This window comes from Phyllostomus hastatus, unplaced genomic scaffold, assembly GCF_019186645.2.
Source record: "Phyllostomus hastatus isolate PE091 unplaced genomic scaffold, TTU_PhHast_1.1 phas_scaffold_78, whole genome shotgun sequence".
In the NCBI taxonomy this organism is placed as follows: domain Eukaryota; kingdom Metazoa; phylum Chordata; class Mammalia; order Chiroptera; family Phyllostomidae; genus Phyllostomus; species Phyllostomus hastatus.
In genome coordinates this window covers 45,169,252-45,182,831 of record NW_025334041.1, presented here as the reverse complement: position 1 = coordinate 45,182,831, position 13,580 = coordinate 45,169,252, and the positions used below count along the sequence as shown (strand labels likewise).

Here is a 13,580-nt window from a genome sequence, read left to right as displayed (position 1 = left end):
GCTTTAACTCTCCTGGGCATCTTTTCAAACTTCAGCACTCTCTTGCCTTCAAAGCTCACATGATTCCTCATTCATCTGCTAACAGTGATTTCACTCTCTCTCAGCTCTTAAAGGCTTTTCTACAAAGCCTTTGGATTGTTTTGCTGGTATCAGCCCCTAATCTTTCCTAATCCTGACTCTTCTGAATTTTATAATACTACATTGACCCATTAGCATATCAAAGAACACTATGAGAATGTTGGATAAGAATTACAACTTTAAAGTTGTATGAATAGGTAAGAATGGCTCCTAACTGGTGGAAGCTACAAAGAGCGAGATTTCAGCCTGAGAACCTTGACTAGCACAGTCCAGTAGTGGGATGGCTGCTGTGAATTAGTGCACAAGAGCATCTCTGTCTCCTCAGAGGCTACTGCTTGATGTAAACTCCCAGTGTTCACTGTGTTACAGAGTACAGTTGCTGTGTTGCAGAATGTTAAAAACCTCAACGTGTGTTCCCTAGGCGTCGGGCTGATGGTTTTTGGTTTGCTGTTGGGTGGCAAGGAGTTTAATGAGAGATTTAAAGAGAAATTGCCGGCACCCATTCCTTTAGAGTTCTTTGCGGTAAGTCAACTTTCAGCTATTTCTGTGAGAGGTGTAGAAGTGGACGGGAGGGACAGGGAGTTAGACCTTTTCCTCTCAGTTCTGCCAAGAGAAGGTTAGAATTTGCAAGGGGGAGCATTTGCAAATACAATGACAAGAAAGAAAAATCATAGAATGGATGATTCTTAAAATATGGGTAAAGACTATTCATAAATATTTTACTGTGAATTGTCTGAGTAATGAGATTAGATAAGATTTTTCTTCCTCAGTATTTTTATTGCCTAGTTATTTTATAATGAACACATATAACTTTAACAACCTGGAAAAAATTAAGCTGTTTCAATTTTGAAAAGAGCAAAAGACGAAAGTTACCAAACTTTCTTGGTTCCTGGCACTCTTAAGCCAAAAGAAATACCTAACAGTTTCATTCAGTGAGTAGTTAGGTTCATACAACTTAATATTTGTCTAACAACTTAGGAACTGTTTATTAAAATAATGCAAATAAATTAAAATAAAATATATACTTATTGCACTGTTAACTAGCCACAATTTATTAGTGGGCTGTGTGCAGCTGATGGGCACTTCACAACCCCTCAAACCTTGGAATCAGATGGTCACCGGTCCCTTCAGCTCCTGCTGACTTTGACTGTGTGGTACCTGCTTTTTATAGCAGCAGCCACTGATGTCCAGCTTTTCAAAGTTATAGTGTGATCAACAGGAATGTAGTAGGAACTGATGTGGAAACTGTGAACTACTTCAAACCAAGGGTCTAACAAATGTCACTGTTTTCCTTGAAAGTTCTGTCCTACAGTGTCCTGGTGAGTTCCCCTTGGCACCCTGGGACACCTTGGTGCATAATTTGGGAACAATAATGATAAAAAGTAAAAAGCATAGGTGTCCAAACCCAAATTTAGCCAAAAGTTCAAGCCACAAAACCTAGGGGCCAATATTATAATTCACGAGGAAGACAGGCCCTTAGATCCTTCCCTGAACTTTGGTCTGCCTACATCCCAACAGGACAGTTTCAAAATCTGGTCTCCCACTGGGGCTGGGCACAGAGCTCCTGCTTCCTCTGGGAGGAGAGCGAGAGGTTCTCAGCAAAGGAGACAGGCAAGCCCTAAATGTGAAGTAAATGACAAAGAATGCCCTTCCTGGCTTGGTTCCTGGCTCTGTCCATTTTCCATTGCCCCTTCATGTTTCCCGGAGCAATGGTTCTCCAGAATTTTATCATTGTAATTACAGTAAACCCATGTTTTTACATTTCTTAGTTAAGTTCTCCTCAGAGCAAGGGAGATAATAAAAAATTAAAAAACATACATTTTGGAGTTTTGCATTCTATTTCATAATATATTTGTGTTGGTAGAAAAGCAGGGTGTAAATTGTTTACTACTGCATCAGGTTGATGCTCCAGAAACTTAAAGCCATATTTATCCTATGGATTTGAATATTCTGGTCCCCAGTGAATGCTCCCCCCATTTCAGATGCACAAATACAATTAAGGATAACAGACATAATTGCCACCGACAAAAAAGGGGCCAGAAGCACCCATGCACTTGGTCTCCAGGCTGCAGTGTCTGATAAGCTTACCTTGACCAGGGCTCCCTGCAGCAGCCACCCTGCAGCCACTCCCTTCCCTGCGCAGCCCGAATTCCTTCTCTCCTCCACAACCCACTCAGGGTTCTGCAGCTATAGTTCCTCAGGAGGAAGAAAATTGTTATCCTTCCTTCTGTTATTTCTCTCTTTTTGTAGCTCACTAAGGATTGTACTTCACTCACTAACTAAATCTATACCCTGACAATCCAGGAAGCCTTATGCCTGTGGGATGGGCACTTTCACTCTGACCCTGATTGAAATGAGAGAAGGCAGCTACAGGGTGTTCTAACCACACACGGTGCTGCTGTGCAGGGAACAGGGTTGGCAGGAGGATGGAAGACCCAGACATAAATTTTATAAGGATCCACTCTCATTGAACCACTCTCACAATACACACTTCAGTGGCCTTTATTCATGCCATGTTATCAGGGATGCATTTCACCTGGCCCACATCAAAGCCAACTCCTGAAAGGTTTTATGGCCTCTTCTGCTTGCAGGCAAGTAGCCAGACACCTCAGCATGGAACAGACCCAAACAGAGAGAAACAAATTCCAGGCCACAAGTAAACTGTAGGATCTATTTTAATTTTGTGGGGAGAGTCATTAGGAGAACTTAGAGTTGCTGGAAGCTAAATAAAATTCTTCTTTCCAAAACTGAAAGTTAAAGCAAGAGTAGATTTGGCTTGGCTAACAAATTGTTTGAAGCTCATTTTTGTGACATTCGGATTTTCATCTGTAAAGGACACTTGGGTTTGTGTGTGTTTTAGGTGGTAATGGGAACTGGCATTTCAGCTGGGTTTAGCTTGCATGAGTCGTACAATGTGGACGTCGTTGGGACACTTCCTCTGGGGTAGGAAAATAGTTTTAAGTAACAGTATGACTTGAATAACATCTATTATGGTATCTAACTCCTGCTTTAGTATTCTTGCAGTGAAAAAACCTTTTTTTCTACATATCACATAGCTGAGAGTTTGGGAGTGGGGTTTGGTGGTTTTTGTTGTGTATTTGTTTTTTAGTGTGTGCATGCATGGGTTGTTTTTTCTTTTATTCTGATAAAAAACATAAAATTTACCATTTAATCATTTTTAAATGTACAGTTCAGTAGTGTTATGTATATTCATAGTACTGAGAAACAGACCTCTGAAACCTTTTCATCCTGTAAGTCTGAATCTCCCTGCCCCTGTCCCTGGCAACCACCATTCTACTTGTTGTCTTTAGGAATCTGACTACTATAAGGTACCTCATATAAGGGGAATCATATAGCATTTGTCATTTTTGTGACTGGCTTATTTATTTTAGCTTAATGTCCTCAAAGTTCTTCCATGTAGTAGCATGTAACAGGATTTTCTTCCTTTTAAACCTGAATAAAAGTAAACTATGTATGTACCAATGTCTGTTTATCCATTCATCATCAGTGGAGAGTTGTGTTGCCTCCACCTCTTACCTGTTGTGAATAGTGTTACCATGAACATGAGGGTGCAAATATCTTTTCGAGACCCTGCTTTCAGTTCTTTTGGATGTATATCCAGGAGTGAGATTGCCAGATCGTGCAATAGTCCTATGTTTAACTTTGTGAGGAACCTCCAGGCACTGTTTTCCATAGTGGCTGTACCATCGTACACTCCCACCAGCAGTATCATGTGGTGTTCTGTCTTGTTTTGTTTCCTGTTGTTTACACGTGTTGGTTTTTTAAATCTCTCCTTGAGTGACTAGGAATTAAGAACAAATCTAAATCTAGATTTAGATTTAATCTAAACCTAAATCTAGCCTGCCACTTTCTAGCTGTGTGACCTTGGGCTAGTCACCTATCCCCTCAAAGCCTCAGCTTCCTCTCCTGCCAGGAGAGCATGGTAATTAGTACCTATCTCAAGGGCCATGGAGAGAGCTTCAGGACTAACATGCCCACAGCAGTGAGTGTAGCACCTGACTCCCTCTGTAGTGTTTGAGACACAGTAATTGAAAGTTCTGTGGCTCATCTTTTCTAGTTTCAAATCATATCTTGCTTCTTGCTTCATTTTTTTTCTTTTCTCTAACTCTTTACATTTTGTACTATTCTCTTTATTTGAAGGACAAGAGTGACTGAGCCTCTCCTGGTCTCACTCTGTTCCTCTCACACACTCTGCCTGTATCTGTCTCTCTCTGTCTCTGTCTCTCTCCTATACTATCTCTCTTGCCACCCTCTTCTCTTTCCAAAACAACCAAGTCAAATATTTGCCCAGATGTTGTACACTGGCAGAACCTGGCATATGCCATCAGACCTTGCCTCCACTCCCACCTAAGATTCTTGTGGGAAGTACAGGGGGTAGGAGTTGCTCTTAAGAAAAAGTTCACCCCCCAGTGCAAGTGTTGACGAAGGAAGCATGCACCCTACTTCAAAACAATAAATTGCTATCATGAACATGTTGCTTATGATTCAACTTAAAGGTAGAACATGGTATAGTAATGCTTGCTTTTCTATTTGGACTTGTAATTATCTCAGTTGCTGCTCACAATAACACTACTGACAAATATATACATTATCCCCATTTTACTGAGAAGAAAGTTTATTTATTCTCATTTATTCTGCTTGTGTTTATTGAGTATCTATTAATATGCCAGGGTCACAGCAGTTAAAAGCAAAAGCAAACATATAAGCAAAAAAGCCTTTGTTCTCATGGAGTTTATTCTACTAGAGGAGAGAGACAAGCAAATAGTAAGGAGAGCCATGAAGAAAAGGGAAGCCAGGTAAGGGATAGGAGGGGCTGGGGTTGCTGTTCTCAGTAGAGTATCAGAGAAGGCGACATTTGAGAGACATGAATGAGGTTTAGTAACTTGCAGTGAGTCCCAGCCTGGACCCAGAACTCAGTCTCCAATACCCAGTTGTGTGCACTTTCCATTACCTCACACCTGAGTCACAACATAATCAGTCATGTGATAAACATTGGTCTGTGACTGGATCCAGGAGATAATCTTACTGAATAACCAACCACAAATAATTTGAATAAATTATTTGAATGTTTACACTTAGACTTCTTTTAAAAATCCACATGACGCCATAATTTCTATCTAATTCTTTCCCTATTGCATTATACCCAAACATGCTTTTTCTTCTAAAAGAGCTAAGTTGGGTTTTTTAAAAAAAAAATAATATTTTATGTTTCTGAAACTTGGCTACTCAGAAAGCTTATCTTTCTGGAATTTTGCCCAAAACCAAGCGGGAAACAAATAATGCCTACCTACCTATCTACATACAGGGTGGGCAAAAGATGGTTTACAGTTGTTCATATGGGAAAATATATAATAATTAATAAATGATAATACAAGAATAAACTGTTTTGCCTGCCCACAACTGTAAACCTAAACCTACTTTTACCCCACCCTATATAACCATACTGTTTCAGTTATCTGTGAGTCTTATTGCCAAATAACAAATAGCTCCAAAGCAGTGGCTTCCAGCAGCAATTTATTTGCTCACAATTCATCAATCTAGGTAGAGCTCACCTGTGTGGTTTTTCTGGTCTCATGCAGCTGTAAGTTTCTGAAGGTGTGACTGGAGGATCCAAGAGGGCTTTGCTCCATGTCTGAACCCTCAGCCAGCAGTCTGGAACTGCTGAGGGCTGGCTGGCATCTTCTCTCCACATGCTGTCTCCAGCAGGATAGACAAACTCTTTCCATGGTGGCTCAGGGCAGGACAGAAAAGCAGAAGCCACCTGGCCTCTTAAAGCACTCACACAACTTCACTTTCTCCACATTATCTCAGTCAAAGCAAATTGCAAGTTTCAGCCAGAGGGGAGACAGATTCCACCTCTACGTGGGAAAGCAGTACATACAAGAATGAGAGGAATTGTTGGTCATATTTGAGAGCAAACTACCACACTTACTAGTGACGCACACATAAATATATACACAATAGTGTCCCGAAAGTGACAGTTGACTAGTAAAGATCCCAGTTGTGGCAATATATCCTGTTTCTTGGTTAACTTTCCTTAACTCATTCCAAAATAAATCCTCTTCTCAAATTCTTATTCCTCAGACCCAAAGCTGCTTCTAGGCCTTCCCTTTTGGTTCACTTATATAGCAAAGTGAAAGGGAAATACCTGTTTTATAGTCAGATATCCCCCTGGGTTTGACTCCATGCCCCATCTTGGGCAAATTACTTGACATCTGTAATCATTCATTTTTTTTCACCTATAAACTGGGATAATAATGGTACCTATCTAATAGGATTGCTTTGAGGACATATGAGATGACATTAGTCAAGCATGCAACACATAATCCAGGCTGTATATATGTTAAGTTTCTTTCCTCTCTCCCTCTCCCTTTCCTTTTTCTCCAGAACTTGAGACATCCCCTTTTGTCACTGTGATATGACATAGTAAGAGAAATAGGCACAGGGAGGTGGGTTTTTTATGGTTTTTGTTTATTCAGTTGATGAGTTGTTTGACCTTGAGCAAGTTGCTTTACCTTACTATGCCTCATTTTTCCCATCTGTAAAATGGCCATTACAATGGTGCCTACCTCACAGGGCCTACCTCACAGAACTTGGCACAGAGGAAACAACAAATAAGTGACTGTTATTGTAAGAATAATAATATTGTGTATCAATTAATTGAATGTTGTTATTGTTATTAGTTAGCCCAGTGCCTTGAATTGGAGCAAGTAGCTTTGAAAACCTCTATTGCTCTCTCCCCCAGACCATTCTAGGGAATCCCTATTCTTTTCTTTTAGAACAAAGTTTCCAACCCATAAGAATGGACCACAAAAATAAGGTTGCCTGTTGTGGGGCTTCAGGAGTCACACTTTTGGCTCCTTCAGACTCCCAGGATTCCCAGGTGAGACCCAAGGAGTACAATTTGCTGCTGCTCCTTTCCCATGTTAGAAACTCACCTGGGATCCTGGGAAGAAGCAGAGCCCTTATGTGAAATAACAAGGGAGGGCAGTGAGTGCCTGCTGTTGCTCAGACAGTACTTCTCCTCTGAGATAAACCTTGTCCAACACCCTCCCTGCCCTCAGACTTTGGTTCAAATGTCTCATGGCATCAAACACTCCACTGACCCTCTCTTCTTCCTGTTCTGTGTCTTACTTACACCTACCATACAGGTGCCACAAGGTGTAAGGTTACTCTTTTTCTAAATAAACCAGCATCTGATCTCTGCTGATAACCCATTCACCTGGTACCTGGGGTTGGGGCCTGGAAAGAACCTCTGTGTGTCCAGGAGAGCCCTTCTTTTTGCCAAACTAGAGCAAACAAATATTCAAGCATTGATCATGTCCTTTGCAAATGATTCCCCTCTAACATGCTCCCCTGTAGTTGCATGTTTTTTCCCCAGTGGCCACAGCACTGGTGATAAATTCCACTTGATCTCTCAGGCTACTACCTCCAGCCAATCCAGACACCAGCCTCTTCCATCTCGTGTACGTGGATGCCATCGCCATAGCCATTGTTGGGTTTTCAGTGACCATCTCAATGGCCAAGACCCTGGGAAATAAACATGGCTACCAGGTTGATGGAAATCAGGTAAAAGCCATTAATTTCCTGTAGCTGTTTCATAGTGATACAGTCATCATGCTCTGCTATGCAAGGCAGATGAACTTGATTTCTCTGTCGTGGTAGAAAAATTTGTAAGCTTGATAATGGATATATTTGAAGCATGAATTTATTCAACACTACAATTTTTTATAACTTATGTGCATTTGATCATCAGAACACTGAGGTACAGAGTCCAACCTCACCTCACAGGCAGAGGTCAGCTAAACAGGTGAAATCTCCAGTCTGAGGCTTTCAGTTTACCATACTCCTATTGATGTTATCACTATTATTTTTGCTTTTTATTTTTAGTTGTATGTTTCCATTATGGTTGTCATTCAATAGATGATATCACTTCTTAAAGCTCACAGATTGAGAATAAAATATTTTCCCAGAACCATTTTTACTCCATAGGAAAGCTTCTCTTTGGTCATTAAGCTTGGAGTATGTGATTCATAACTCACACTCCACAGTAGATTCTTTGTCACTGTCTTTTATAACATAGCTACAGGTGAGGTATTTAAACAAACATGCTGTGTGTTTCTAAGAGGAACCTAGATACTCCTCATTTGTGTGACACACAGTGACCCAACCAGGACAACCAGAAGTGGTCCTCAGAGCAGGGCTAACTCACTGTCCCAGGAGGACACTGGCATGGACTCCTAGCTGAGCAAGATCCAGGCATTCAAAAGATGTCAGTACTGTATACCATAATCCTATATGCCTTTCATTTAAACAACAAAAATATTTTGTCTCTTTTGTTGTAGTTTTTTTTTAAGCATTATTTATTTGTGTAGAGAGCATTTGGGAAAGAGGGGACTGAGCACAGCATTTATCTCCAACATTAAAAATTCAAAGTGCTTCACTGCCCTTTAAATTGTGTAATAATTCCTATATTGAGCTCATACTAAACAAATTCTTATATCTGAAAAGAGAATGAAGAAACAGCCTACACTGCTGAAAATGTGTATTATATGGGCCATCACACCTATCTTTGTAAGGAATAACTGATTTCTTTTGTGCTTTGTTTCCATGTGGAAAAGGAGCTCATTGCACTGGGACTGTGCAATTCCATCGGTTCACTCTTCCAGACTTTCGCAATTTCATGCTCCTTGTCTCGGAGCCTTGTTCAGGAGGGAACTGGAGGGAAGACACAGGTATGTATACCACTCGCCTCTCAGGATTTGGGTGGTAATTACATTTTAATGCCTTGGTTCTAGTCTGACCCCCAAGGTACTCTGCCTGAAGATCCATGCTCCAGTGAGCTGCATGGTGAATCAGAGGAAGGTATGATTGATTAAAGCAAATCATAAGGAGCTAAGTCTATAGGAAAGAGGTCTGCTGTCCAGTTAAATAAAAAAAATTATACTTGCTACCAGTCAACCTCCAAGTTGAGACCTAGGATGTTAGCATGAAAGCCTGGGAACAGGAATCTTCTGTGTCAATGGAACATTCTGCATTGATGGAAATATTCAATATTTGCACCATCCAATATAGCAGCCATGATCCACATGTAGCTCTCAAACACTTAAAATGTGGCTAGTGCAGCCAAGACCTGAATTTTAAGTTCATTTAATTTTAATTTTTTAAATGTAAATACTACATATGGCTAGTAGCCACCACACTGGACAGCACAGTCTTGTCTGTAGTCTTCTGACCCTTGCGGGTCTCAGATCAGCACCAGACATCTTTTTCCAATTCCTGGCAAGAACATTTCAGTCAGGGTGTTTAAACATTTCAGCTCCTGTTTAAAAGCTGTAAGAGGAACTAGAACTTTGGAGAAGTGGGAAAAACTTACAGGTTTATGTAATGGTTTGGATGACTTGTTTGAATCCATATTTTCTTTTTTTTTTAAGATTTTATTTACTTATTTTTAGAGAGGGAAGGGAGGGAGAGAGAGAGAGAGAGAGTAGCTCATGGCCTGCAACCCAGGCATGTACCCTGGCTGGGAATCGAACCTGGGACATTTTGGTTCACAGCCCACGCTCAATCCACTGAGCTACGCCAGCCAGAGCAGAATCCATATTTTCTTGATTGTCCCACACTGATTATCAAAAGACTCAGATCAACCTATCCCAGCCTCTTACTCGTCTCATAAAAGCTCCTTCCATGTCTTTTCTTACTCAGCTTGCAGGTTGTTTGGCCTCGTTAATGATTCTGATGGTCATATTAGCCACGGGATTCCTCTTTGAATCATTACCCCAGGTGTGTAGCTTGGACTTTGTGTAAGATTTTCCATGTGTACAGATTTTGCTATATTATTTGTTTATATTTTGGGGAGCTGTCTCATGGGTTTTTACTGTAACCCTAGCAGGGTGGTTTGAAAAAGGTCCAAGGCTAAAACCAAGATCCTGCTCCAAAATCTCCTGATCCCTGGGACCTTGGGAAAGCCATCTCAGCATCTCTGAGTTGCAGATAAACTGTTGACTGGCTAATCTCCAAGGTCCCTTCTCTCTTTGATCTTCTCTGACCTTATACTTCCATTTAAAATCTGATATAGCCTACACCCATAAAACATTGTTTTACTGATGTATTTAATCTAGTAGAGATTAAAAACAATATAGAAAAATCATAATATAGAAAGACCATGGGTGAAATAATTCCTTGAATACCAAGTTTAATTCTGAACCTCTTGACTACCATGCAGGTTTGCTGCTAGAATATAAGCCTGGTTTTCCAAGGCCCATTTTAGCTAATCAAGTCCTGAAAATCCAGGTGTGCATGACTCCAAATGTACCATCACTGCCGCATAGGAAGTGAGTGGGGAGAGGACGTGGGAGGGCAGCAGGAGGACAGTGAGGAGCCAGCAAAGGGAGTTCTTGGACACAAGAGGAGAGGCAAGCATGGATGTGCTGTATTTCAGGCTGTGCTGTCTGCCATTGTGATCGTCAACCTGAAAGGAATGTTTATGCAATTCTCAGATCTCCCCTTTTTCTGGAGAACCAGCAAAATAGAGCTGGTAAGTAACAAAGGTCACTATTAAGTGAATATGTCATAGCCAACATATGGATTAGTACTAATAAAAATATGAGAGACGTAGGTTAGTGCAGTCAGTTGTTATATGCAGTATCCAGTTAGGCAAAGTTAGGTACCATGTATGTACGTGTGCGTGAGTGTGTGTAACTCTAGGAAGTTTTTAGCTGGATTTTACATAAAGCTTTCTGTCTTTTGTTCAGACCATCTGGCTTACCACTTTTGTTTCTTCCTTGTTCCTGGGATTGGACTATGGTTTAATTACTGCTGTGATCATCGCACTGATGACTGTGATTTACAGGACACAGAGGTGAGTGCACAGATTGGGATGGGTGTGAGTGTCCTGCCTGAGATGGCAGTGTTGACTTTAAATGTACTTGTCGACAGACTGTGAGTGTCTTGACTGTGGAGGCATGCTCCTGGAGTCCAGGATCAGGCACATGGTGTGTTCTCTGAATGCTCATTGAGAGAATCCACCCAGAAAATCATCTAATATTTGTATTGTATATTCTAACTCACAAAGAAGCACTTGCATCTACATGCTAAGAAGCACCAAGACATAGTACAAGACCATGGAATGTTGAATCAAAGGCCTTAAGACATATTCTGGCTCTCAAAGATTTCTGACCTTGAACAACTCACTGAACCTCACTGGGCCTCAATTTCTCAAACAAAACTTAAGAAAACTTCTTTGGTAACTAGAGATTTTCGTTTTCTCCCCACCCACATCAGAGGCTCTTAGAAACAAAAAGAAAACCTCTTTTTCTACTTTAGAATTAGAGTAAGAAGACAGTTCTACCTGAGAACTGAGTGGAATGAGAACTTGAATTATGTGTGGCATGACTTGAACTCTGCACGATTCATTTTTGCCCTTATCTTTAAATGCCCGAGTCTTTTTTTTTTTAATTTTTTTTTAATTTATTCATTTTAGAGAGGGAAGGGAGGGGGGGAGAGAGAGAGAGAGAGAGAGAGAGAAACATTAATGTATGGTTGCTAGGGGTTATGGCCTGCAACCCAGGAATGTACCCCGGCTGGGAATCGAACCTGGGACACTTTGGTTCCCAGCCCGCGTTCAATCCACTGAGCTACGCCAGCCAGGGCTCAAATGCCCGAGTCTTTTGTCCTGATTGGGTCATTGGTGTGGTATGGTGTATACATGTGTAGTTGTATGGTATGAGCATGCAATTGCATTGTGTATTGTGTGTATGTGGAGGTTGTGTGTCGTATGTAGTGTATGTGTGGTATGATATGAGATGTGTTTGCTATATGGGTGAATCGTGTATGTTGTGGTTGAGGTGAAGGGTGTGTGTGGTGTGAGGTGTGTGGGAAGTGTGAGGCTTGGAATGGCACAGGGAACATGACGTATGTGGAGCCCTTCTGCAAAGGCACTGTATAGGGATCAAATATTCCTGAATTTACTAGCAAATCCATACATGAAATGTGCAAAACCTCATGTTTCAATTACATACTGGGTCTCAACACAATGCTATATTTTAACACACTCACTCTCTATCTTCAGTCCAAGCTACAAAGTCCTTGGACAGCTTCCTGACACAGATGTGTATATTGATATAGATGCATATGAGGAGGTAAGACCTTTTCTGTCATTTTAAATGGTTGTAAGCTGTGAGCATGTGCTGTAATTGGCTAAGTAATTTTATTTTTTACCTAGGACAAAAAGTGGGAGTGAAAAGAAGGGAGGTGTAGTGGTCAAAGTGAAAAACTTGAAAAACTTACTGCCTGGATTCAGTTTTGTAGTTTGTACTATACCATACATTAATTACTCAACCTCCTAATATTTATTTTTTCTCTTTTTAAAATGAGGCCAAGTATTTATTGTTTGAATTAAAGTATATATTTGCAAAATTCTGAAACTGAGAGGATAGTTTGTATGTGCGTGATTTTTTTCTGGTGAATTTAAGCTGATGGTAAAATATTAATACTAACATGTAAAATATAGATTTTGGGCTATGAAATTCTCCCACTTCATTTTGAATGGTTAAATTTAGGGCTTAAAATTTCCTTGATTTTTGAATGTTCTTTTCTTATGTGGAATCTCAAAGACTTTTATAGAATCTTTTAAAACTAGTTTTATCTATTTGTTTTGTTTCCTGCTTGGGAAGAAATTCTCAGATTCACTATAAGGTATTAGGAAATGAGATTGGTGTTAGGATTACTGTCTTCTCCTCCTTCCAAAGAACTATAACTATATGCTGAATTACTTGTTTCCAAACTGCATTCTAGAGTTTGAGGCTTCTTGATAAAATATTCACTCTATTTCACTTGGGTTCATTTCGATTCCTGCCTGCATTCCATGAATGAACCAATACAAACCTGTGTTCACTTTATTTGCCTGCTTCCCACAGTCTAAATATTTTTCAGTCCCTTTTCTTTGTGTTTTACAGTAAAAATGAAACACAGGAAAATTCTTAAATGGGAAGATGTGCATTTTTAAAGGATTTCTTCTCAGTACTCCTTCCTCCAGAGCATGAGTAGAGTGATATTATTTTATCCAAACAATATTAAGAGGGCCCTTAGCAACCTCTGCATGAATTTTCAAGTTGGAAGCAGGAGGCAACTCCAGTTTTGATTCTGAAATATTTCCATGTGTTAAATTCACTAACATTTTGTTTCTCAGGTGAAAGAAATTCCTGGAATAAAAATATTCCAAATAAATGCCCCAATTTATTATGCAAATAGTGACTTGTATAGCAGTGCATTAAAAAGAAAGGTGAGTCACAAGATATTAATTTTTTTTAAGATTTTATTTATTTATTTTTAGAGAGGGAAGGGAGGGAGGGGGAGAGAGAGAGAGAGAGAGAGAGAGAGACATCAATGTGCGGTTGCTGGGGGCTGTGGCCTGCAACCCAGGAATGTAGCCTGGCTGGGAATCGAACCTGGGACATTTTGGTTCCCAGCCCGCACTCAAT

General features: G+C 40.3%; 1 protein-coding gene across 2 annotated transcripts in view; it reads left to right on the top strand.

Moving 5' to 3' along the window:
* SLC26A5 (solute carrier family 26 member 5) overlaps positions 1-13,580 on the top strand; it is a 36,464-nt gene that overhangs the window by 15,680 nt on the left and 7,204 nt on the right. Inside the window, exons 6-14 of one of the 2 annotated variants that reach the window (XM_045828305.1) lie at positions 448-600; positions 2,939-3,021; positions 7,521-7,668; positions 8,721-8,834; positions 9,805-9,882; positions 10,541-10,636; positions 10,854-10,960; positions 12,170-12,239; positions 13,289-13,381. In XM_045828305.1, coding sequence (XP_045684261.1) covers positions 448-600; positions 2,939-3,021; positions 7,521-7,668; positions 8,721-8,834; positions 9,805-9,882; positions 10,541-10,636; positions 10,854-10,960; positions 12,170-12,239; positions 13,289-13,381 — 942 coding nt within the window. The remainder of the gene's footprint in view (positions 1-447; positions 601-2,938; positions 3,022-7,520; positions 7,669-8,720; positions 8,835-9,804; positions 9,883-10,540; positions 10,637-10,853; positions 10,961-12,169; positions 12,240-13,288; positions 13,382-13,580) is intronic. The other variant, XM_045828306.1, reaches the window with a different exon arrangement.